Source organism: Chiloscyllium punctatum, chromosome 5 (genome assembly GCF_047496795.1).
Source record: "Chiloscyllium punctatum isolate Juve2018m chromosome 5, sChiPun1.3, whole genome shotgun sequence".
NCBI classification, from domain to species: domain Eukaryota; kingdom Metazoa; phylum Chordata; class Chondrichthyes; order Orectolobiformes; family Hemiscylliidae; genus Chiloscyllium; species Chiloscyllium punctatum.
This window is the reverse complement of record NC_092743.1, coordinates 139,300,240-139,326,791: the sequence shown is the minus strand read 5'-3', so window position 1 is coordinate 139,326,791 and position 26,552 is coordinate 139,300,240. Positions and strand designations below refer to the sequence as shown.

The 26,552-nt window shown below is 39.9% G+C and overlaps 1 protein-coding gene across 1 annotated transcript in view; it reads right to left on the bottom strand.

The window, feature by feature from the left end:
* ppp1r42 (protein phosphatase 1, regulatory subunit 42) overlaps window positions 1-26,552 on the bottom strand; it is a 98,434-nt gene continuing 71,882 nt past the window's right edge. Inside the window, exons 9-10 of the mRNA XM_072571496.1 lie at window positions 10,462-10,510; window positions 1-115 (exon numbers count right to left, since the gene is read on the bottom strand). Of these exons, the coding sequence (XP_072427597.1) occupies window positions 41-115; window positions 10,462-10,510 (124 nt within the window). The 3' untranslated portion in view covers window positions 1-40. The remainder of the gene's footprint in view (window positions 116-10,461; window positions 10,511-26,552) is intronic.

Here is a 26,552-nt window from a genome sequence, read left to right as displayed (position 1 = left end):
GATTACATTGTTTGGATCTTTGATCTCACAGTTGGCAGTGTCAGTGATGTTGAACCTGAGGTTCAGCAATATTCTGCTCTGACACAAAGGAGGAAGCTTTCCTTAAACCGTGATTCTGTGTCAAAAAAGAATACAATTATCAACGTGCAACATAATGAACAATTAACCAAAGGTACAAATATTTTTAATACGACTATTTTTGTACTGAAATTTAGTGATAGTTGTTCCCAGCCCCTTCCACAATTTTAGACATGTTAAACTAAAAAGTTATTTGCTGTCAAGGAATGTAAGCCCAGCAAGGTTTGCTACCCATCCCTACTTCCCTTGAGAAGGTGGTGAAAAGCCACCTTTTTTAAATCCTGCAGTCCATCTGATGGAGATACATTCACAAACGCTTTTACAAATATGAACCAACAACAGTGATGGATGGCTGATATAGTTCCAGTCAGGGTGATATGTGGCTTGCAGGGGAATACAGATACATCAACTGCCCTTTTCTGTCTAGGTGGTATAAGTCATAGGTTGGCAAGTGGTGACAAAGTGTCATGTTTGTTTCTAATGGGCACTGCTGCTAGATGCATTACTGCAGCAGCAAGAGGATGTTGAAAGGTGGTGGATAGAGTGCTGGTCAAGTGGGTTGCTTTATCCTGGATATTGTTGAGCTTCTTGAGTGTTGATGGAAAATATACCATCATATGCTGGAGTTGCGTTTTGTAGATGGTAGAGAGGCCTCAAAGAGTCAGGAGGTAAGTTACTTGCGACTGAATGCCTGGCCTCTGACCTGCTCTTGTAGCCACAGTATTTAGATGGTTGTTACGATTTAGATTTCAGCCAAGAGTAACTGTACAGTGTGGATAGTGGGGGAAATTAGTAATGGTAATGAATGCCATTGAATGTCAAAAGGAAGTGTACAGTTTCTTTCTTGTTGGAGATGTCACTGCCTACCACTTGTGTAGCACAAATGTTACTTGTCATTTGGTGGCTCACGTTTAGATGTTGTCAGCTTTCCCTGCATATAAACATGGACTGTTTCAGCATTGTCGGAGTCATAAATAGAATTGAACAATATGCAATCATCAGTGAACATTCCCACTTCTGACCTTATTTTGGGTTCAATAAAAAAATTAGGGTCAATAAATAAAGATCTGTCGAGTCAAGTTTGTAAAGAAAATACAAGTCCAACATTAAAACTAAATTTGACTTGTTGAGCACAAGAATACATGAAGGGTGTAATTATAGAGTCAGACCAGTAATTATAATATCCGTTCACAGTGAGCAGCATCGTTCTTACACCAGCAAGCTGCCACCAGGGCTGTCACATACATAGAGCTCCACTCTCAATCACTGAAATGAAGTATGGATACTGAGTTAAAAAGAATTGACACTAAAGTTATAGTAACAAAAATACGATAAAATTCCATTGTTCATCAGTAAACATACCATTATAGACCATAAGTCGACAACTATTTGCATTGTATAGTACCTATAATGTAGCAAAATGTCTCAGGTGTTAGATCTCAAGCCACTAGATCATAATTCGGAAAAAATGATACCAATGAAATTTGGATACATACTAGAAAGTTGATTATGGATGCACCTTAAGAAGAACACATGGGGAAGAGGTGTGGAGAAGCTTAAGCAGAGAAATTCAGAGCTTAAGGCCTCGACAACAGAGAGCACTGGTGGAGCAAAGAAACTGGTGGCTGCATGTGAGGCCAGGATTGGAAAAGGACCAGGAATTGTAGGATGTAGGGAGGCTCAGCGTTTGCAGGGGTAGGGCCCTGTAATTTGTAAATAAATATGAGAAGATTAAAATTAAGGCATAGGTGAGCACAAATGTAGGTGAGTGGGTTTAGGGGTGGGTAATAGGGTCTTGGTGCAAGTCAGCATATGACGAGCAGGGTATTGGATGAATTCAAGTTAATAAAAAATGGAAAATGGGAGACCCATATGACACTGAAGCAGAAATCAATCCATTCAGCCCATCAAACCTGTTTCGTCATTCAATCATGGCAGCACGGTAGCTCAGTGGTTAGCACTGTTGCCTCACAGCGCTAGGGACACAGGTTTAATTCCAGCCTCAGATAATCTCTGTGTGGAGTTTGCACATACTCCCTGTGTCAGTGTGGGTTTCCTCCGGGTGCTCTGGTTTCCTCCCACACTCCAAAGATGTTGTAGAAAGTATGACAAGTTGTGGTTTAATAGAATTCTGGTGCTGTGAATGGTTCACAATGACTCATGAATGTCCAATTTTGTATTGCTAGATCTGTTTGATTAGCAGTTAGCACAGTCATAAAGTCATAGAGATGTACAGCATGGAAACAGACCCTTCAGTCTAACTTGTCCATGCTGACCAGATATCCCAACCCAATCTAGTCCCACCTGCCAGCAACTGGCCTACCTTATCTAAACCCAGGACAAAATTTTGACCACACATTCATATAGGCACCGAGACCACCTACTTCTACAAGGTAACATTTGACTTTACTCCTATTAATTCATTTATCAGGGGTCAGTTAGCTGGACAGCTGATTTTCAGTGCAGAGTGATGCCAACAGCGTGGGTTCAATTCCCACACTAGCTGAGGTTATCATGAAGAATTCTCTTTCTCAGCCTTTTCCTTCCCTGTGGTGACCCTTGGGTCAAATGACCACTGGTTGTCACTCTAATGAGACAGCACACCTACGGTCTGGTATAACTATGGTGTCTTTACCTTTGAGAGCTCATCTGTTGCTGAAACCCTCATATGTCTACATAATTATTCTATTATGCTGATTGATCTCCCATATTCAACACTCCAAACTTGAGATAATCCCAAACTCAGTGCCACACAACACAATGGACAGTATCCTCAATGTGAAGTTGGAATTTTGTCTACAAAGCGCTGTGCATTGGTTATTCCTACTAATATTCTCATGGACTGCACTGCTATAGCCAGGTTGTGAGGATGAGATCAAATAGACTTTTCCATTTTTTTGATTCCCTCCACACAGGTGGTGAAGAAGGCATGTGGCACGTTTGCCTTCATTGATCAAAGCATTGAGTACAGGAAGTGGGACATCATGTTACAACTGTACAAGAACATGGTCAGGCCACATTTGGAGTACTGCATACAATTCTGGTCATAGAGTCATAAACAAATACAGCACAGAAACTGACCCTTCGGTTCAATTTGTCCATGCTGACCAGATATCCTACATAAATACAGTCCCATTTTAGATTAGATTACTTACAGTGTGGAAACAGGCCCTTTGGCCCAACAAGTCCACACCGACCCGCCGAAGCGGAACCCACCCAGACCTATTCCCTTACATTTACCCCTTCACCTATCACTATGGGCTATTTAGCATGGCCAATTCACCTAACCTGCACATTTTTGGATTTGTTGGAGGAAACCGAAGCACCCGGAGGAAACCCGGGCAGACACGGGGAGAATGTGTAAACTCCACACAGAGAGCCACCTGAGGCGGGAACTGAACCCGGGTCTCTGACGCTGTGAAGAAGCAATGCTAACTACTGTGCCACCGTGCCACCCACGCCATCGTGCCAGCATTTCACCCATATCCCTCTAAGCCTTCCTATTCATTTACTCACCCAGATGTCTCTTAAATGGTGTAATTCGAGCCACCTCCACCACTTCCTTTGGCAGCTCATCCTATGCACGCATCACCCTCTATGTGAAACAGTTACCTCTCAGGTCCTTTTTAAATCTCTTCTCTCTCACCTTAAACCTTTATCCTCCAGTTTTAGACTCCCCACCCTAGGAAAAAGAGCTTGTATATTTAGCCTATCTGTGTCCCTCATGATTTTATAAACCTCTATAAGATCACCCTCAGCCTCTGACACTGCAGGGAAAACAGCCCCAGCTTATTCAGCTTCTCCCTATAGGTCAAACTTTCTAGTTCCGGCAACATTCTTGTAAATCTTTCTGCACCTTCTCAAGTTTAACAATATTCTTCTGATAGAATTGTGACCAGAATTGTACACAGTAATCCAAAACTGGCCTCATCAATGACCTGTACAACCATAACATGACATCCCAAATCCTGTACTCGGTGTTATGGCCAACTAAGGCAAAATGCTTTCTTCATCACCCTGTCTACCTGTGATTCCACCTTCTAGGAACTATGCACCTGCACCTCAAGATCTTTTTGTTTGGCATCATTCCCCAGAGCCCTACCATTTGCCGTATAATTCCTGCCCTGGTTTATAGTATCAAAATGCAACACCTCACATTTATCTAAATTAAATTCCATCTGTTACTCCTCGGCACATTGGTCCATCTGATTACAGTCCCGTTGTACTCTCAGATAATCTTCTTCAATGTTCACTCCACCACCAATTTGGTGTAATCTGCAAACTTACTAACCATACCTCCTGTATTCACATCCAAATCATTTATGTCAATAATAAAAAGCAGTGGACCCAGCACTGATCCTGGTGGCACACCACTGGTCACAGGCCTCCAGTCTGAAAAACATCCCTCTACCAGCACCCTGTCTCCTACCTTCAAGCCAATTTTGTATCCAATTGGCTAACTGCCCCTCGATCCCATGTGATCTAACTTTACTAAACATTTCATCATGCAGAACCTTGCCAAACGCTTTACTAAAGTTCATATACCTTCATCAATCTTCTTTGTCACCTCTTCAAAAAACTCAATCAAGTTCGTGAGACATGATTTCCCATGCACAAAGCCATGTTGACTATCCCTAATCCGAACTTTCCTTTCCAAATGCATGTAAATCCTGTCCCTCAGAATCCCCTCTAACAACTTACCGACCACTGATGTAAAGCTCACTGGTCTACAATTTCTTGGATTTTCCTTACAGCCTTTCTTAAATAATGGCACCATTTTAGCCAACCTCCAGTCTTCTGGCACTTCATCTGCGGCTATTGGTAACACAAATATCTCAAGGGGGCCAGCAATCTCTTCCCTAATCTACCAAAAAGCACTGGGAAGCACCCGATCAGGTCACGGGGATTTATCTACCTTTACGTGTTTTAAGACCTCCTCCTCTGTAATATGGACACTTTTGAAGATATCATTACTTATTTCCCCAAGTTCCCTGGCTTCCATGTCATTCTCAACAGTAAGTACTGAAGGGAAATATTTGTTTAGTATCTCAACCATCTCCTGTGGTTCCACTTGCACCATAAGATCTCTCTGTATATCAGTGCTCCTAAGGGATCTGCTATTTACTGTATATTTTTCTCCTGGATTTGACCTCCAAAATGCAACACCTCACACTAGTCAAGATTAAACTCCATCTGCTATTTCTCTGTCCAACTTTCCAACTGATCTACTGTATATCCTGCTGTATTATTTGACCACCTTTCTCACTGACTACAACTGCAGCAATTTTATTATCATCTACAAACTTACGAATCAGACCATCTACATTTTCAACCACATCATGCATATAATTACAAACAACAGAGATCCCAGCACTGATTCTTGCGGAATATCACTGGTCACAGACCTCCAGTCAGAAAAACAGCCCTCCACAGCTACCCTCTATCTTTATGACCAAGCTAATTTTGTGTCCAATTAGCCAACTCACCATGTGACTTATTTTTCTAGAAGAGCCTACCACAAAGGAACTTGCCAAATTCTTTCAATAAATTCATAACATTCACTGTGCTGTCTCTATCAATCATCTTTGTCACTTAGAGTCATAGAGTCATAGAGATGTACAGCATGGAAACAGACCCTTCGGTCCAACTCGTCATTGCTGACCAGATATCCCAACCCAATCTAGTCCCACCTGCCAGCACCCATCCTATATTCCTCCAAACCGTTCCTATTCATATACCCATCCAAATGCCTCTTAAATGTTGCAATTGTACCAGCCTCCACCACTTCCTCTGGCAGCTCATTCCATACACGTACCACCCTCTGTGTGAAAAGTTGCCCTGTAGGTGTCTTTTATATCTTTCCCCTCTCACTCTAAACCTATGCCCTCTAGTTCCGGACTCCCCGACTCCAGGGAAAAGACTTTGACTATTTACCCTCTCCATGCCCCTCATAATTTTGTAAACCTCTATAAGGTCACCTCTCAGCCTTCGACGCTCCAGGGAAAACAGCCCCAGCCTGTTCAGCCTCTCCCTGTAGCTCAGATCCTCCAACCCTGGCAACATTCTTAGAAATCTTTTCTGAATCCTTTCAAGTTTCACAACATCTTTCTGATAGGAAGGAGACCAGAATTGCACGCAATATTCCAACCAATGTCCTGTACAGTCGCAACATGACCTCCCAACTCCTATACTCAATACTCTGACCAATAAAGGAGAACATACCAAACGCCTTCTTCACTATCCTATCTACCTGTGACTCCACTTTCAAGGAGCTATGAACCTGCACTCCAAGGTCTCTTTGTTCAGCAACACTCCCTTACTATTAAGTATATAAGTCCTGCTAAGATTTACTTTCCCAAAATGCAGCACCTCGCATTTATCTGAATTAAACTCCATCTGTCACTCCTCAGCCCATTGGCCCATTGGGTCAAGATCCTGTTGTAATATGAGGTAACCCTCTTGGTTGTCCACCACACCTCCAAGTTTGGTGTCATACTCAATCGAAGTTTTGAATCAAGACCTCCTCCTGCACAAAGCCATGCTGACTATCTTTAATAAGTCCATTCTTTTCCAAATGTGAGCAAATCCTATCCACAAGAATCTTCTCCAATCATTTCCTTACCACTGATGTGAGGCTCACATGCCTATAATTTCCTAGTTATCCCTGTTGCTCTTTGTAAGTAAGAGAATAACACTGGCTGTCCTCCAGTCTTCTGGGACCTCTGTAGTAAAGAGGATTTAAAGATCTCTGTCAACACCTCAGCAATCTCCTCCCTTGCCTCCCTCAGTATCTTGGGTTGGATCCCATCAGGCACTGGGGACATAACTACCTTAACGTTTTTCAAGATACCCAATACTTCCTCTTTCTTAATACTGATATGCCCTAAATATCAACATACCGCTGCATAATCTTAACATCATTCATGTCCTTCTCTTTGAATATTGATGCGAAGTACTCATTAAGGACCTTACCCAGTTCCTTTGACTTGAAGTATAAATTTCATCCTTTGTCCTTGAGTGGAATTACCTTTCCCTAACTACCTTTCTCCTCATATATGTACAAAATGTCTCAAGATTCTCCTTAATCCTACTTGGCAAGGCCTTATATGGCTCCTTTTAGCTCTCCTAATTCCCTGTTTAGTTTCTTTCCTCCTTCCTTTATATTCCTCAAGGGCCTAGTCTGATTTTAGCTTCCTAAACTTTACATATGCTCCCTTTTTCTTTTGACTAAACCTTCAAAATCTCTTGTTATCTATGATTTCTGAACCTTGCCATCTTTTTCTTTCAATCTTGGAATAACATGTTGGTCCTGAACTCTGATCAACTGGCTTTTAAAAGACTTCCACATGTCAGATGCGGATTTACCCTCAAACAGTACTGTAAATCTAATTTCTCCAATTTCTGATGTAATTAGCCTCCCCCTAATTTCGAACTTTCACCTGAGGATCAGTCTTATCCTCATCCAATGCTATCTTAAAACTTATGGAACTGTGATCGCTGGTCCCAAACTGCACCCCCATTGAAACTTTGATCATCTGGCCAGGTGCATTCCCCAATACAACGTCTAGTACAGCCCCTTCCTAGTTGGACTATTGTCTACATATTGCTTCAAGAAACCCTCCTGGATGCACCTAACAAATTCTGCCTCAAAGGGAGTCTCAGTCAGTATTGGGGAAGTTAAAATCACCCACTACAACAACACTGTTGTTTTTACATCTTTCCATGATTTGTTTACATATCTGTTCCTCTATCTCCCATTGGCTATTGGGAGGCCCTGCAGAATAACATCATCATAAATGATTGCACCTTTCTTTTTCCTGAGTTCTACCCATATGACCTTGCTAGATGAGTCCTCCATAATGTCCTCCCTAAATGCAATCCTGACATTTTGTTAATGACTAATGCAACTCCCCCACTCGCTTAACACCCCTTTCTATCTCACCTGAAACTTCTAAACCATGGAGCTTTGAGCTGCCAGTCCTATCCTTCCCTCAATTAAGTTCCTGTTAGTTGTAATTCTATGTTCTAATCCAAGCTCTAAGTCTGTTATATTCCTTGAATTGAAATAAATACATTTCAGACCACCAGTCTCACTTGGTCCTCAGTCAGACTTACTTTGCTTAATCTCTACTTTTCCTCAATTACTCTACATCCTAACCTACTGTTCTAGTTCCCAACCCCTTGCCACACTGATTTAAACCCTCATAGCATTAGCAAACCTCCCTGCAAGGGTATTGATGCCTCAGTTTAAGTGCAAACCATCCTCCTTGACCAGGGTCCTCCTGCCCTGGAAGAGATCGTAATGATCAAAATATTTGAACCTCTCCTTCCTACACAAGGTAACAATTCTAGAGCCTCATTCTTTTCATGGCTCATTTTATATCCCTCAAGGGCCCTGGTCTGATTTCAGTTTCCTAAACCTTACATATGCTTCCTTTTTCTTTTGACTAAGCTTTCAACAGCTCTTGTTATCTAGGATTCCTGAATCTTGCTATCTTTTCTTTCAATCTTGGAATAACATGCTGGTCCTGAACACTGATCAACTCTTAGCACAAATAATATGCTGTAGTTAGCATACTCTGATGATGGCTTTATAAGCAGAACATATGAGGAGACATAACATCTAGGTGCTCCTTATGAACTCTGTAACAACAGCTATCATAGCAATGCAACTAGTTGCTAATATCCAATAAACTACTTCTTGTTCAGTACAAAGCCTCTTCTAGTTAGACCTTTCGGTGACTTTCCTCACCACACTAAACCAAACAGCCCTCTAGATCCATGCACTGAAAGAAGATGGTGGTAGAAGCAGAGGTTCTACCCCTCATGGTGAGGAGCAGATTTTGTCCAAATGCACTTATAACAACTTGTACAGCTTAGCATCGACAAAAACCAAGCTTCTAGTAATCAATAGAAGAAGAGACATTGGATTGTGATGGTGGTGTTGGATGCAATAGATTCAGGAAAACAGAAAGTGCCAGTTTGGGTTGGCTTATCAATGCACTCCCACTGCCATTAGCTTAGACAACTAATTATACGATTTAAGACTCTATTATAAGCAATTTCATAGAATCCCTACCATGTGGAAACAGGAATTTTTTGCCAGGTAATGGCGAGTTGCAAATTAAAAAGGATTATAGCTGATTAAGCATCTGCAACTCACCTCATTATTATTTGACTGCCTATCTTACCATCAAATTTGTTGAACAAACATGGAAGTCAGAGCAGGCATGCTGGTGACTTCAGCCTACCGCTGCTGGAAACACCTGCATGATGCTCATCACCAAACAGTATCCAGGACACCATACATGGGTATCGGCAGCACTCACCCCTCATCCGCAGACAATGGCAACTGACATCTGCCAACCCTTCATGACCATCGTGGCACCTCCCCAGTCCATTTAAGGAAGCACAGACTTGCATTAAAGGGTACCCCAGAATCTAGCATTAAAAGGCTGCAACCGTGACACCTTGTGTACCCTGCTCATAAACTGGACCAGCCCTCATTTGGGGCTGCTTGTTGCTCTGTTAGGACATGCTAACTTTGCTACTACACTCATGCTTGCATTATCAATTTCTTGCCTTCCCATGCCAATTAGCACATTACAGCTTCAATCATAACCTAAAAACAATCAGTGCTGCTTTATGCACACACCAAAATGTCAATCTAATACCTACAGCACATACTAGCTGTCTGCGTTGCAAACACACTGCATGTGCATTCAACCAAAAAGCCAGAAAGCAAGTGGAGCTGGTCCTCAATCCAGTCAAGAGGGGGATTGCTATTGGTCTGGGGTTCCTGGTACGACCAGTCACAGACACAGTCCATACATAGTCCAGGGATTTGGATACAGTTATCAGCTTGGTCACTCATGATCAGTGGGATTTGTCCGATCATATCTGGGGAGTGGGCAGCAGTCAGTTATTTAGGGACAGTTCCAGCAGTTAAGGGATGCTTGCATCATCAGCTGGGATGCTGATTCTGTTTGCAAGTCAATTTATACACAAGTCAGAACAGAATGCAGGACCATATAAAGCAGGCATTTGCAAGTACAAGAAATGTTCATACATCAGATCTTTAAAATTGTAATCCTGTGTAGTTCAAAAATGCAAGCGTTCACAAGTCAGGTGTTCATAAATCAAAGACCCCTGTACAACCACAGCATTATGAAGCTTACAACTGTGGGCTTTTGAAATAAGTTCAACAACTGATTTATTCTCTCTTGATGGCGATCATGATTTTGCAAATAAAACACATGGAGAACTTTGTTATTTTCAATTAAATGTGGCTCAGCCACTGCATCTATATCACATATTTAATTTCCTTATGACAAAAGGCAGTACAAACAAAAATCAGTCTCATCCAATAGCTGCATACTTTACCTTAGTCACCATGTGAGAAGGCATCAACAAAAATCTGACTGGTTGTGTCCTATAAGTAAAAAAGACACAAATATGAGCACTCTTGATTCGACAGGTTTTACTGGAATCTCATTCTTAATTAAACACAAAAATCTCCGTGTTGTTTTAAAACCTTAAATCAAAACACAAGTCTCAAATCAGTGTTTGTGTATTGTGATGATTCGGCTCCTTTAACAATGTTAGGCTTTTTTTCCCAGAGAGATCGTAAAAGCAGTGATTCTGAAAGATCTGGCTTGGATGGGTTTTAGAGCTAATTTGATTATAGATAACAGATACTGCCTCAGACAAAAGACTTACAAGTTAAAAAAAAACACTTGTACAACGAAAGCGGAGTGGCCAGTTCTCTCAGGTCAGCTTTTCTCTGGTTTGCTTTGGTTTTTAGCAGTCTGGCTGTTCACCAAAAACAGTCAGTTAGTTTGAAGCTGCTGACCCCAAAGACGCAGGTCCATGCCGACACTCCCTCTTTCTGACATCTCTCCTGTAAGAACCTGTCTTTGATTTTTCCTTTTTTGCCAAGGTGTGTTTATGGGGATAGTTGCAGGTATTTGGAACAGCATCATTAAGATAATCTATTTGGTTTTCAGATAGGTTAAGTTATTCTATACTCTGTTCTCTTTTGTTTGTGTTTCATTCAGTAATCTTGTAAATCCATTTTGTTATGTTTAAAATTAAGTGGTTGGGCCAGCTGCATCACTCCTAGAATATCCACCATACACCTGCTTAAAACAACTGACAAAGTTAGGGTCTGGGCTACTTTGTTGAAATGTTTTGAGGGTATCTAGCCTGGCCCATAACAGTATATTTAAATAATAACAAAGACCTGTGGATGGTAGAAATCTGAAACACAACAAAAAATGCTAGAGAAACTCAGCTGTTCTGTCAGCATCTATAGAGAGACAAAGGATTACTGGACTTGGAGCATTAACTCTGCTTCCTTATTTAAAGATGTTTGCAGATCTGTTGAGTTTCTCCAGCATTTTCTCTTGGGTTTGTGTACATTAATCAGACTCCATTAGTTGCATGGAACACATTTTATAGCTCTCTGGTATAACTGGTTCATTGGTCTCAAATATGATTCCTGCTTTGGAGCTTTCATTGAATGAGTACATGGGACGTCCAAGTTCAATTCTGAGCTCTTCTGTGTTAGGGAAAAATGATGGCATAGTGTTAATGTCACTAGACTAATATTTCAGAGAGCTAGGTAATCATAGAATCCCTACAATGTGGAAGCAGGCCATTCAGCCCATCGAATCCACCTTCCGAAGTGCATCCCACCCAGACCTACCCCAGCCCTGGAACCCTGCATTTCCCGTCTAATCTACGCATCTTTAGACATGGAAAGAAATCAGAGCACCTCAAGAAAACCCACACAGATACCAGGAGAGTGAGCAAACTCCACACAGGCAGTTGTCTGAGGCTGGAATCCCTGGCGCTGTGAGGTAGCAGTGTTAACCACTGTGCCAGCATGCTCTGGGGAAACGGGTTAAAATACTAATACAACAGCTAGTGAAATTTGTATTTTAAAAAAAGTAAGTAAAGGTAAATTCACCATAGTCCTGCCCCCTCATTACAGAAAGACAACTGGTAGTTGTTTAACTTGAAGATCACTACACCTCAGGTGAAGAAGTGGTTGAAAAGGGGCATCCTTCATGGTAACCTCAGCCAATGCAGGAATTGAATGCACTTTGTTGCCATTATTCTGCATCACAAACCAACTGTCCAGTCAACAGAGCTAACCAACCTCCAGGCTATAAATCTGGAACTAAAAGCTCATCTTAGTATTGGCAATCATAACAACAATCATCATTTGTTGGAATAACTCATCTGACTCACTCATGCCATTTATGGAAGGAAAACTTCAAAAGTTATTTGGTTTGACCTGCATGCAGGACCGATAGTAATATGGTCTTTCATTAACTGCCCTCTGAACGGGCTTAATAGGCCACTCAGTTCAAGATAAATTAGGATGGGTTGCAAACACTGGCCTTACCAGCAATTACCACATCACAGAAAAGAATAAAGAAAAAATGTTTAGGTGACATATGAACAGTTGGTATTTTACAAATACATGGAATACACAATAGAGGGAAATACACTAGATGGGAGTACTGCATGCTAATATATATGATTTATAAGAAGTTTATATACACTATATAGTATATTTAAAGCTGCAGGCCAGTCAGTTAGCTCAGTTGATTGGCCAGCTGGTTTGTAATGCAGAGTAAGACCATTAGCATGGGTTCAATTCCAACACCAGCTAAGGTTACCAAGAAGGTCTCAACTTCATCCCTCACCTGAGGTGTGGTGACCCTCAGGTTAAACTATCATCAGCTGTTTGCCTCTAAGGAAAGAGCAGTCCTATAGTTCAGTAGTACACAATGTAATGTGTACATATACATTATACGTGTGGCACAGGGGGAAGCAATGGCCTAGTGGCATTATCGCTCGACTATTAATCCGGAAACCCAGAATAATGTTCTGGAGACCTGAGAATCTCACCATGGTAGATGGTGGAATTTGAATTCAATAAAAAAATCTGGAATTAAGGGTCAACTGATGACCATGAAACCATTGTCAACTGTCACTAAAACCTATCTGACTCACTAATGTCCTTCAGGGAAGGAAATTTGTCATCCTTAGCTAGTCTGGCCTACATGTGACTCCAGAGCCACAGCAATGTGATTGACTCTCAACTGCCCTCTGAAATGGCCTAGCAAGCCACCCAGTTGTATCTAACACTAGAATGTCACAACAAAGAAATGAAACCAGAATTCCCTCCCTAGCGGCATTGTCGATTAACCCACAGCAAGTGGACTGCAGCAATTCAAGATGGCAGCTCACCACCACCTGCTCAAGGGCAAATAGGGATGAGCTATCAATACTGGCCAGCCAGCACCGCCCAAGTCCTACAAATGAATGAAAACAAAAACACAAAAATCTCCTCCAACATGTTGCCAATCAATTATTAATTTTGTTTTGTCTTATTGTGCAATAAACATAGATCTTTGGATTCTTCATCAGAGTGATTGGTTGATATAAACTACTAATGACTTAACGCAGCAAAGAATTTGTGTAAACTGAATTATCTAAGATTTATTTTTAAAGTTGCACCACATCATAAAAATTAAATAATTGATAGCAATTATTTAGCTCATCTTAAACTGTTTTTCTTCATTCTCCAGTTTAACATTGTTGCTCAGAAGCAATCCTGTCAGCCATAAGACACTTTTAGGAATGCTTTATGTAGCTAGCATCAACTTTAATAGTTGAAAGTGATTATCCTAATTTCATCTTCAAATCTAATTTACAAAACAAATTTACAACGTAAATTAGTGCAGAAAACATCCTAAAGTCCTTAGAAGGAAAAAAATGGGTGATCAAAAATTTGATGAAAGAAATAAGTTTTAAAGATGGCCTTAGAGGAGTAGAGAATTAGAAAAGTGGAGGCACTTAGGGAAGAGTTTTCAAAACACTGAACCAAAAAGGCTGAAGGACAAGAAAGTACACCCAAGGCCAAAGTTCAAGGAATGGAATGGCCGGAAAGGAAGGTGATTATGATGCTTTAGGAAATTACAGAGGTATGAAGGGAATAATATTTAACATTGAAAATTTAGAAGTAATTGGTAAAATTAAAGTTTGCTTCAGTTCAATAGCTATTAGTTGACAAACAAAATAGATGGTTATCGTTCCAAAAGGATAACTTTTGGCCAGAAAGTTTTTTGAAGCTCTTTTTATGTGACATTTATTGTATGGGATTTAAGTTCCGCTGATTGATATATCAGTTGCAATTTTAAAAAATTCTTTCACACAATGTGGGTATCACTGGCTAGGCCAGTATCTGTTGTTCATCCCTAATTGTTCTGCAGAAAGTGCCAATATTAACTGAAGAAATATATTTGATATGATCAGTTGCAAATCATATTTCAAAATGTAAATTACTGTTTATTATTGAATCATAAAGTACAAAAGAGACCCTTTGTCCCACTGAGTCTTTACTAATGCCTATCACCATGATAATATGCTCCTTTTTATTGTCCCTTCAACTAAGGGGAGCAGCTTTCTATCCACCTTGTCTATGCCCCTCATAATCTTAAATACGTCTATCAGGCCCCCTTCAACTTTTTCTGCTCCAAAGAAAACAAATCAAGCTTGTCCAGCCTATCTTCACAGCTAAAAATTCCATTCTAGGCAACATCCTGATGAATCTCTTCTGCGCTCCCTCCAGTGCAATTACATCCTTCCTATAGTGCAGCGAACAGAATTGTACACAGTACTCCAGCTGTGGCCTATCCAAAGTTAAGAACTCCAACATGACCTCCTTGCTCCAATAGTCTATGCCACAGCTGATGAATGCAAGTGTACTGTATGCTTTCTTAACTACATCATTAACATGTCCAGTCACCTTCAGGGATTTGAGGACAAACACACCAAGATCCCAATCTTCCTCTAGGATTAGAATAGTTAGGTAATTGGTTTTCACTGACATAACATGATGGGCCAAAGGGCCTTTTTCTTTGCTGTAGACCTCGGAGACTCTGAGCTTCCTAGTGTCCTATATTCATTGAGTATTCCCTTGTCTTGTTACTTCTTCCAAAGTGTACCTCACACTTAAATTCTATCTGCCACTGATCTGCCCTCTGTCAGGAGTGTGGTGCTGGAAAAGCACAGCTGGTTAGGCAGCATCCAATGAGGAGAGTCGACATTTTGAGCATAAGCTCTTCATCAGGATTCCTCTGGTCAACCAATGCTGACTACCACTGATTGACTTAAATAGAGATTAATTCTCACCTTCAGAATATTTTCCAGTAGTTTCCCTACCACTCATGTAAGACTTACTAGTCTATAATTTCCTGGTTTATTCATACCATCATTCTTGAAAAGTCAAACCAATTAGTTGTGCTCCAGTCCTCTGGCACCATCCCTTTGCCCAGACAGGAATTAAAAATTTGGGTCAGGGTGCCTATGATTTCCTCCCTCATCTCCAACAGCAACCTGGGATAGAACTCATCTGAACCTGGGTGTTTGCCATCTTTTAAATGAGCCAAAATCTTCAAAACCTCCTCACTCTTACTATCAATCTTCACAGGAACTTCATAGTCATCTTCCCAAATTCTGTACCAACATCCTCCTCCTAAACAAAGACAAATGTGAAGTATTCTTATGCATAAATTGCCCGAATGGGCACAACCTTTTCCCTGGTTATTTTCTTCCCATTGATAGAATTGCAGAATATCTTGGGATTCTATCTAATCTTACCCACTATTTTAAATCATTTAGCATTTTATATTATTGCTACACTATATTATTTATAGCATTTATTTTTCATGTTCTCTGATTACTTTCTTAAGCTCCTCCTGCACGCTCTACACTCCATTGGGGCCTCCATTGATTGGCTCCCTTTGTACCTGTTATATATTTCTCTTTTCCTTCTCATCCAGTTCTGAATGCTTCTAGACATCCATGGTTCTCTAGTCTTATTACTCCTACATTTAACCACAAAGGAAATATGTTGGGCATATACTGTCCCCAATTCCTTTTTGAATCCTCCCACTGTTCCGATGTGATTTTACCCTCAAGTAGTGCTTTCCAGGCTACTTTCGCCAGATCTTGCCTTATGTTAATAAAATCTGCCTTCCCACAATCCAATACCCTTTTCACAGGTAATTTTTCTTCTTTTCTGTACAAATTTACAACCTAATGTTTTATGGTCACTATCACTAAAATGTTCACCCAATGCTACCTCAAACACTTGTCGAGCTTCAATCCCCATAACTAAGTTCAGTACTGATCATCTACATATTGATACACAAAGCTTTCCTGAATACATTTCAAGAAATCTCACCCACCAAGACCCTTGATAATACTCTTATCTCAATTTATATAGGAGAAGTTGAAATCCCCTACTATGATTACCCTACTATTGTTTTTACACACCTCAGTTAATTATCTACATATTTGCTCCTTAATTGCCTGCTGACTATTTGAAACCATATAATACACTCCAATCAGTGTGATTGACCCCCCCCTTTTATTCCTAAACTTAAATTTGACAATCCCTCCTTAGAGCAGTAACTGACTCATTTAATTGATAACACAACACCACCTCCTCTTTTACACCCTCCCCTGTCCTACCTCATGATCCTATATCCCAGGGCACAGACAAGATGGGCCAAAGTTCCTGTTTCTATGCTGTACTGTTCTATGTTCTACGAGAATGTTGAGTTGCCAATCCTGTCCCTCTCTCTGTTTTGGCAGCAAAGTCACAATTCCACATGCTAATACAAGCTCTTAACTCATTTGCCTCACCTATCGTACTCCCAGCATTAAAGTAGAGACTTGCCTTAGTCTCTTGAGACTTAACATGCCTGAACTCCCTCTGCCGAGGTTCCTTTTCTAAGGTATGCTGTATCACTCTTAAGCTAATCCTTTATGTACCCTGCTCCTGCGGAACTAGTTTAAACTCCTCCCAACAGCACCAGCAAGCACTTCAACAAGGATGTTGATCTGATTCTGGTTTAGGTGCAAATTATCCCTCTTGGAGAGGTCCCCACCTTCTTCATAAATGGTCACGGTGATACAAGAATCTAAAACCCTCCCTCCTGCATCTGCCCTATTTTCCTATTTCTGTACTCATCTCCAGTTTGTCTGTTTGTTTCAAGTCCTCATCAGGGTTTTACTAAATTAAATCTGATCATTCTCCTTTCAGAGAACAGACCTTGTTGAAATACCCATATGCATACATAATCAGAAAAATGGGATTAACTTCCCAATGACTAATACCACGTTGTTATGATATTTAAATGACTAACACACAATGTTCTTGCTTTTTTTTCTGCGAGTATAAAGAACAATGCCAGGTTTTTTTTTAACCTGGACCAAACCAGAATGGCAAACAAAACATATTGCCTTCCATTTGAAAAAATATTGGAAAAAAGAAAGACCATTCACTGTTTTATTGTAGACACAACATTCATTGCTAGTTAGGCTACTTATCGCACTTTGCTTAGAAACATTAGTTATGGATCAAATGCAGTAAATGAATATTGTCAAACAGCTCATCAAATCTAATGCGCTCTTGTTCATTTTGCTTCTGGCAGGGTGGACATGCAAGAAAGCAAACTCAACGGTTCAGTGAAATTACTGAATTAAAGGAAATTGATTCTTCCAAACCATATTTTATTGTTTATTGGTGTTTCACTTGTTTAGTTGTTGATAGTTGCCATGTTTCCTTACATATATGTAAAATAACCTTGATAATTGGGCATTTTAATTAACTTAAATACTTCTGACAAAAATTCTAAATAAATAAAAAGCTGTCATACCATTATCACATTCATATCAATTATTTTCAAGATTATATTACAAATGAAGAGACATAAAGTGCTTCATCTCTGCCCTCAATGAAAAATAGTATTCACATGCTGGTAAAGAGTGGTTGTGACAAAATCATCGCCAACCATTCATCTGGAAAAAAGCATAAACTTAGACTGGTACAGCCCAGTTTATCTGCAGTGGGAGTTCTATATCCTGTCAGTCTAGCCTCTGTTTGACTGGAACTGAAAAATGAGGAGGCATATTTACTCAGAGAAGACCTACTTAAAGTAAGTTTTATTGTACGTAATGGTTCATTCGAGGTTTACAAAATCACCCTAAGTTAACATCTGTACAATGAATTTCTGTTTCTATTAAACAAACAAAAAACCAAAATGAAAAGAAGGTGTAATAGACCAGGAAGAAAGTTTAAATACATGCATAAAAATAGAGAGCATTGGAATACCTGTGTACTAAACCAGGCTTTACTTTAACCTTAATCCATATTTATGATTCATCATATCGGAGTCTAGATTTTCAGCTCTGATGAATTGTAATCAATCTGAAAGGTTAATTCTATGTCTCTCTCCACAAACATTGCCAGTCCTGCTGTGTATTTTAAGAATTTTGTTATCCTCGATTTTCCATCTTTCACTTGGTTTTATTATCATTAAAATGGTTAATGGTTAGTTTAGGCAAACTTAGGTGGGCTGTGTGTGATTTTATTTTTTTATAAAAACTGTTGGGTGAGCACCTTGGATGACGACTAACTCGCTGCCCCGACCAGCAGGATAACTCACTGGACTGCCTGCCAGTCAGTTCTTTAAAATTGATGACTGGGATTTGTCGTGGGTCAGGAACTAAATGAATGCTGAAGACGTAGGCTTTGCAGGGGCTGTTTAACTCAGACATTGCACTAACATTCTAATTCTGGGTTTCTTGATCAATCACAGATTACATACTGGACTGGTCAAAGAAGGCTCTCTGCTTAAAGGGACCCCAGGAGGGTTCTGAATCACTGAAAGATATTTTGCTCTGAAGTCAAGCAAACATCAGAATAATGAAAAGGTTCTTGTGAGGGTGTATGAGCAAGGGGCTAAGTAAAAAAGCAGAACACAGAACGAAGAAGAACAAAGAAGATTTACAGCCCAGGAACAGGCCCTTCAGCCCTCCAAGCCTGTGATGATCCAAATCCAATATCTAAACCTATCGCCCAATTCTGTCAGCTCCCCACCTCCTCATGCATCTGTCCAGATGCACCTTAAATGAATCTATCATGCTTGCATAAGCTAAACCTCAAGTAATAATCTCTGCTTTATAACCTGAGCCATGAAAGAATTTGGCATAACGTTAAAGATGGCTAAACTAAATTAAAGAGATGAATGCATGGCTGAAAGACTGGAATTGGAAGAATGGATTTCAATTCATGGGACACTGGTACCAGCACAGGAGAAAGTGGGATATGCAACATTGTGATGATTGCTGGAACCAGTGTTCTGGTGAGTCACATAACCAGCATGGGACAGAAGGCTTTGAACTAAGAAGCAGGGAAAGGGATTAGATTTAAGAAGATTCTATGAATTAAACAGAGACAACGCTAGAGAGCAAGGTAGCAATGAGGGAAATTGTATTAAGAACATGATAGAAAGGGTCACAATGTGCAAGTATGCAAACCTAAGCATGCAACTTTAGATAGGGTTAAAATAAAAAGTGGCAAAAAGACAGAACTAAGGGCTCTGAATTTGAATGGGCACATTATTCTTAACAAAACAGACTAATTGGAAGTGCAAACAGAAATACGTATGTATCATCCGATAGTCATTACAGAGAAATGGCTACAAGATAGCAAATACTGGGATAAGAAAACAAACATTACAGCACAGGAACAGGCCCTTTGGCCCACCAAGGCTATGCTAACATATGACACCTGTCTAAACTAAAAATGTTTTGCCTCTATGCACTCTGTAAACCTCAATTCCCTGCCTATGTACATTTACATTCTGGATACTCAAGGGTACGTGACTTATACGAAGGATAACAATCTCGGTAGAGGAGTATTTAGGATGCTTTTGGTGCAATAGACAGAAAGATGAACAAAAGCATAGAAATATATGATCAGCCATGTCATATTGAATAGTGCAGAAGGTTCTATATACTTATAGCTAATTATTAGGATTAATGTATTACCTTGTTGTAAATATATCGGGAGAGGCTACCCTGTTGGGAGTTACCCTGTTGGGGCCTTCAAATAGTTTCAGAGATATAGAGAATCAGATAACAAAGATGATCCTTGATAGGAGCGAGAGTAACAGGGTGGTTATTATGGAGGACTTTAACTTTCCAAATATTGTCTGGGAATACTATAGTTCAAGTACTTTAGATGGGTCAGTTTTTGTCCAATGTGTGCAGGAGGGTTTCCTGACACAGTGTGTAGACATGACAATAAGGGGCGAGGCCACGTTAGATTTGGTACTGGGTAATGAACCCGGCCAGGTGTTAGATTTGGAGGTAGGTGAGCACTTTGGTGATTGTGACCACAATTCGGTTATCTTTACTTTAGTGATGGAAAAGGATAGGTATATACCGCAGGGCAAGGGTTATAGCTGGGGGAAAGGCAATTACAATGTAACTAGGCAAGATTTAAGATGCATATGATGGGGAAAGAAACTGCAGGGAATGGGCACATTTGAAATGTGGAACTTATTCAAGGACCAGCTACTGTGGATAGGATCAAGGAAAACCCTAAGGCTTTCTATAGGTATATCAGGAATAAAAGAAAAACTACAGTAAGATTAGGATTCCTGATAAAGGGCTTTTGCCCGAAACAGCGATTTTCCTGCTCCTCAGATGCTGCCTGACCTGCTGTGCTTTTTCAGTACCACACTGATCTAAACCCTGGTTTCCAGCATCTGCAGTCCTCACTTTTGCCTACAGTAAGATTAGAGCCAATCAAGCATAGTAGTGGGAAGCTGTGCGTGGAGTCAGAAGAGATAGTGGAAGTGGTAAATGAACACTTTTCGTCAGTATTCACACGAGAAAAAGACAATGTGGTTGAGGAGAAAATCGAGATACAGGCTACTAGACTAGATGGAATTGAGGTGCATAAGGAGGAGGTGTTAGCAATTCTGGAAAGTGTAAAAATAGATAAGTTCCCTGAGTGGGATGGGATTTAACCTCAGATTCTCTAGGAAGCCAGGGAGAAGATTGCAGAGCCTTTGGTTTTGGTCTTTATGTCATCATTGTCTCCAGGAATAGTGCCAGAAGACTGGAGGATAGCAAATGTTGTTCCCTTGTTCACGAAGTGGAGTAGAGACAACCCTGGAAATTATAGACCTGTGAACCTTACTTTGGGATTTATAATAATCTAGAAAGAAATAAGTTGATTAGGGATAGTCAATATGGTTTTGCAAAGGGTAGGTCGTGCCTCAGAAAGGATATTGAGGAGGTGACCAAACAGGTGGATGAGGGTAAAGCCATTGATGTGGTGTATTTGGATTTCAGTGAGCCGTTTGATAAGGTTCCCCATGGTAGTCCACTGCACAAAAGGAGATAGGGAACTGAGGGTGATTTAGCGATTTGGATCAGAAATTGGCTAGCTGAAAGAAGACAGAAGGTGGTGGTTGATAGGAAATATTCATCCTGGAGTTCAGTTACTAGTGGGGGACTGCAAGGATCTGTTTTGGGTCCACTGTTGTTTGTCATTTTTATTAGTAGCCTGGATGAGGACATAGAGCATGGGTTAGTAAATTTGCAGATGACATCAAGGTCGATGGAGTGTGGATAGTAACGAAGGATATTGTAGGTTACAGAGAGACATAGATAAGCTGCAGAGCTGAGCAGAGAGGTGGTGAATGGAGTTTAATGCAGAAAAGTGTGAGGTGATTCACTTTGGAAGGAGTAACAGGAATGCAAAGTACTAGGCTAATGGTAAGACTATTGGTAGTGTGGACGAGCAGAGAGATCTCGGTGTCCCTGTGCATAGATCTGTGAAAGTTGCCACCAGGTTGATAGGGTTATTAAGAAGGCATAAGGTGTGTTAGCTTTTATCGGTAGAGGGAATGAATTTCAGAACCACGAGACCATGCTGCATCTGTACAAAACTGGTCATTGAATAGGCATATGGATGAGAATGGAATTGTGTAGGTTAGATGGGCTTCAGATTGGTTCCATGGGTTGGCGCAACATCGAGGGCCATTGTACTGCGCTGCAATGTTCTATCCCCAAGGTAGCAGTGATCAAAATATGATTGAACATTGTATTGATTTTGAGGGTAAAGTGGACAAAGACTAGTGTTTAAAACTTAAATAAGGACAATTATGAGGGCATGAAAACGGAACTGGCTGAAGTGAAATTGGACTCTAGATTAAGATTTGATCAGGAGAAATACAGTGGTCAATATTTTAGGAGGTACTTCAGAATGGTCAGAAAATATATATTTCAATGGGAAAAAAAAATTCTAAGGGGAAAGCACACTGACCAAGGATAATTAAGGAAATGAAAGAAAACACTAATTTGATAGAAAAAGCACACAATTCCCCAGAGATAAGATGCAAATTAGAAGATTGTAAAGAATATAAAGAACAGCTAAGAATGGCTAATAGACCAATAAGGAGGGAGAAATTAGAGTATGAGAGAGCTAGATAGAAATATTTTTTAAAAAGCTTAAGCTAGTATTTAAACAGAAAAAGATTAAGTGAACATTGGTTCTTTAGAGAGTGAGACTGGGTAATTAATAATGGAAAGTATGGAAATGGAGGATTAGTTGAACAGATACTTTGCATCTATCTTCACTGTGGAGGTCACAAATAACATTCTGGAAATAATTGTGAATTAGAATGTGAAAGGGAGCAAGAAACCTAAAATAATTACAGGAAAGGATGTTGAGAAAATTAGAACTAAAATCTGACAGGTCCCCTGATTCTTTGAGACTTCATTCTTACAGACTTATACTAAGGTGCAAAAACAAGTGGCTGCTGAGATAGTAGATACGTTTGTTTTAATTTTACAAAATTGCTTACAATCTAGAAAAGGATCCATTGAGAAGTAGCAAATGTGACTTCTCTATTCAAGAAAGGAAAGCAACAGAAAGCAAAAACTCTAGGCCAGTTAAACTTACCATCAATCATTGGGAAAATACTGGAATCTATTATTCAGGATGTTATAAAATACTGAGAAAATCTTAATGCAATCAGGTACAGTCAACATGGTTTTATGAAAGAGAAATAATTTCTGGCCAAATTACTGGAAGGCTTTGAGAAAATAATGTACAAAATTGATAAAAGGGAACCTGTGGATGTACTGTACTTAGATTTCCAGAAGATATTTGACAAGGTACCACTTAAAAGATACTGTGCAACATCAGAATTCATGGTGTGAGGGTAATGTATTAGCCTGGACAGAGGATTTGTTTAGCTAATAGGAAGTAAAGAGTGGGCATAAAAAGGTTATCACAAGTTGGGTGCAACAAGGATCAGTGTTGGGGTGTTAATTATTTACAATTTATATAAATAACTTGTATGAAGGAACCAAATTTATCTTTGCTAAATTTGCCAATGGTACAAAGATAGTTAGAAAATGAAGTTGTAAAAGGACGAAAGGAGTCTGGAAAGGGATAGGTCAGCTAAGTGAGTGATTGTTTATTTTGGTTAGAAGAACAGAAAATCAGCATAGTATTTAAATGTACAGAAATCTTCAGAACTCTGAGGTATAGACAGATCTGCATGCGTTAGTAGTTGAATCACAATGACTGTTAACATACTAAGCAAAGACAATTGGAATTCTACTGTTTACTGCAAGGGGAATGAAATATAAATGTAAGGATATTATACTATACATGTAGGTAAGGCATTGGTGAGGCAATATCTAATGTATTGTGCTCAGTTTTGATCTCATCTAACAGTTAGAAACAGTTCACAGAATGTTCACTCAACTGATAACTGGGATGGGAGCTTATTCTAAGAGGACAGGCTGCACCTTTATCCATTGGGGTTTAGGAGGATGACAGGTGATTTATTGAACCATAGCAGATCCTGAAGGGACACGACAGAGTGGATATTGAAAGAGTGTTTTATTTTGTGGGAGAAACAAGAATCAAGGGACAGAGTTTAAAACAAGAGGTCTCTCAGTTAATACAGAGATGAGGAGGAATGTCTTCTCTCAGAATGGTGTGAAAATTTGGAACTGTCTTCCTCAGAGAGTTGAAGTCATTTAATATTTTGTAAGGCAGATGTAAATAGATTCTTGTCCAAAAAGGAAATTAAAAATTATTGGGGTAGACATGGATGTGAAATTCTGGCCATAATCAGATCAGCCATAATCTTATTAAATGGTGGAGTAGACTACAATGTCTAAATGGAATATTCCTATTCATAATCTGGCCGTTTGTATATTCAGGAGAAATGAGTTGACCCAATTTCAACAAGCACTTAACTACTGCTGATGTTGATTTGCTGTCCACAATAACTAAACTGTCATGATATGACCTCTGCCATCCAGAAGGACAAGTGTAGCAGATTCATGAGAACACCAACACTTGCAGGTTTTCCTTTTTTATAATATATTTAATAAAAATATATATTTAATAAGAATCTTAATAAAAATATAAAGGAAAAATAGATTTTTAAATATTACAACAAATACAAAACAATGCAATTCAAAACAGTACAAATATAGTACAAAACGAAACCCAAATAATAATAAAAAATTCCCCAACCCACCCTCCTATATGAATGTATGAACATATATAAATATAAAATTAAAATAAAACCTAAACTAGCTATTTAACTAAATAATAAATACATAACAACAAACAAATAAATAGTAATAACTCAGCCCAGCCAAACAAAACGCTCATACATTCACAGTTCCTCCTCCCTGGATATTGTACTCATGAAACACAATCGTTACAGCTATATAAAAGCCCTTGTTAATATGACAGATAAATCTGTGTCCAGGTATTTCAAAAAGGGTTGCCATGTCTTGTAAAAATTCTCAGTTTTGTGGTGTAACATATTTGTAAGAAAATCCAGTGGAATATGCTCCATAACAATCTTCCGCCAACCTGACAGGCCTGGGGGGTGTTTTCGGATATCCAACCTAGCAAGATATTCTTCCTTGCACAGAACGTAAGAATATTGAAAAGTTTTCTCTTATGTGCGTCTGCAGGAAATGGGTAGGCCCAAAAGGAGAGAAATAGGGTCCTTCTCCACCCCTACATCCAAAATCCTCTCCATTGCACCCGCCACAGCACTCCAATATATTTGAAGCCTGTCACAAGACCAAAGACAATGGGTAAGAGTGCCCGTGCAGACTTTGCACTTGGGACATGCTAAAGCTACCCCTGGTTTAAATTTTGACAAATGGTCTGGGACTAAGTGGACCCTGTGGAGAATCTTCAACTGTAAAGCATGGGTCCTATTGCAAATTGATATCTTCCTTGCATTCTCCCAAATATCCTCCCATGCTTCTGAAGAAACTTCAACACCCAGCTCTCTTTCCCACATCTTGCAGAGTTGATCAGACTCGTCTGAGGTGGCACCTCCCAATTGGTGATATAAAGTACTGACAGAGAGTGTACTCTTAGCCTTTAGCACCCCTCTTTCTATGTCAGATTTGTAGGGATCAGTCAAAAGTGTGGTCTTTTTTTGAATAAAATCCCTAACTTGAAAAAAACGAAAGAGGTCTCTCTATTAGGTAACTTGTACTTCCATACTAACTGATCGAAGGACATCATTACATCTCCCTCAAATAAATCACCCATGCAAGATATACCCCTAGCTGCCCAACGTTTAAATCCTGAATCTATCATACCTGGTTGAAAACTCGGCATACCCACTAAAGGTGTAAACGAAGATGTTTTGCCAATATTACCTTCCCTCTGCTGAATTGCCCTCCATGCTTTAACAGTATTGATGACTATTGGGTTATGACAATATTCCCTAACTGTCCTCACCTTGTCCAAAAACAGCAAATTGGTAAAAGGGCACCTTGCCTGGGAGGCTTCACTATCCAGCCATATTGAAAGAGGGCCCCCACAAACCCAATCACTCATGTAGGTCAAAAACGAGCTTAATTGGTCATTTTTAATGTCCGGAAGGTCTACTCCCCCCAATCTGTGAGGCAACTGTAGTTTGGCTAATTTAATGAGGGGCCATTTACGGTGCCTGATAAAGGAGCTGAACCAACCGTTCAGTCTCCTGAGTGTTTGTTTATTGAAAATCAGGGGGAGCATCCGTATAGGGTATAGCAAACGAGGGAGAATATTCATCTTATCCGACTCAAACACGAGACTGGAAGTGCCTCCAATCTTTGGAGATCTTGTTTAATTTTTCCAAATATTGAGTAAAATTGGCTTTGAACAGCCAAATCAGAACTGGAGGAATGAATATGCCCAAATACACAAAACCCCCCTCTGACCACCTAAATGGGAATCTATAGTCACTCTCAAGAGCCAACTCTTCGATAAGACCACCCATAGGCATAGCCTCTGAATTAGCAAAATTAATCTTATACCCTGAAAAAGCGCCAAACGCGTGAATGCACTGTATCAGGCAAGGCACTGAGACTGCTGGATTTGTCAAGAAAATTAGAACATCGTCTGCATACAGCGAGATCTTATGTAATTTTGACCACACTTCTGGAGCTGATATATTGAGATCCCCACAAATGGCCTCTGCCAACGGTTCAATCACCAACGTAAAAAGTAATGGTGAAAGGGGGCAGCCCTACCAACTGCCCCTGGA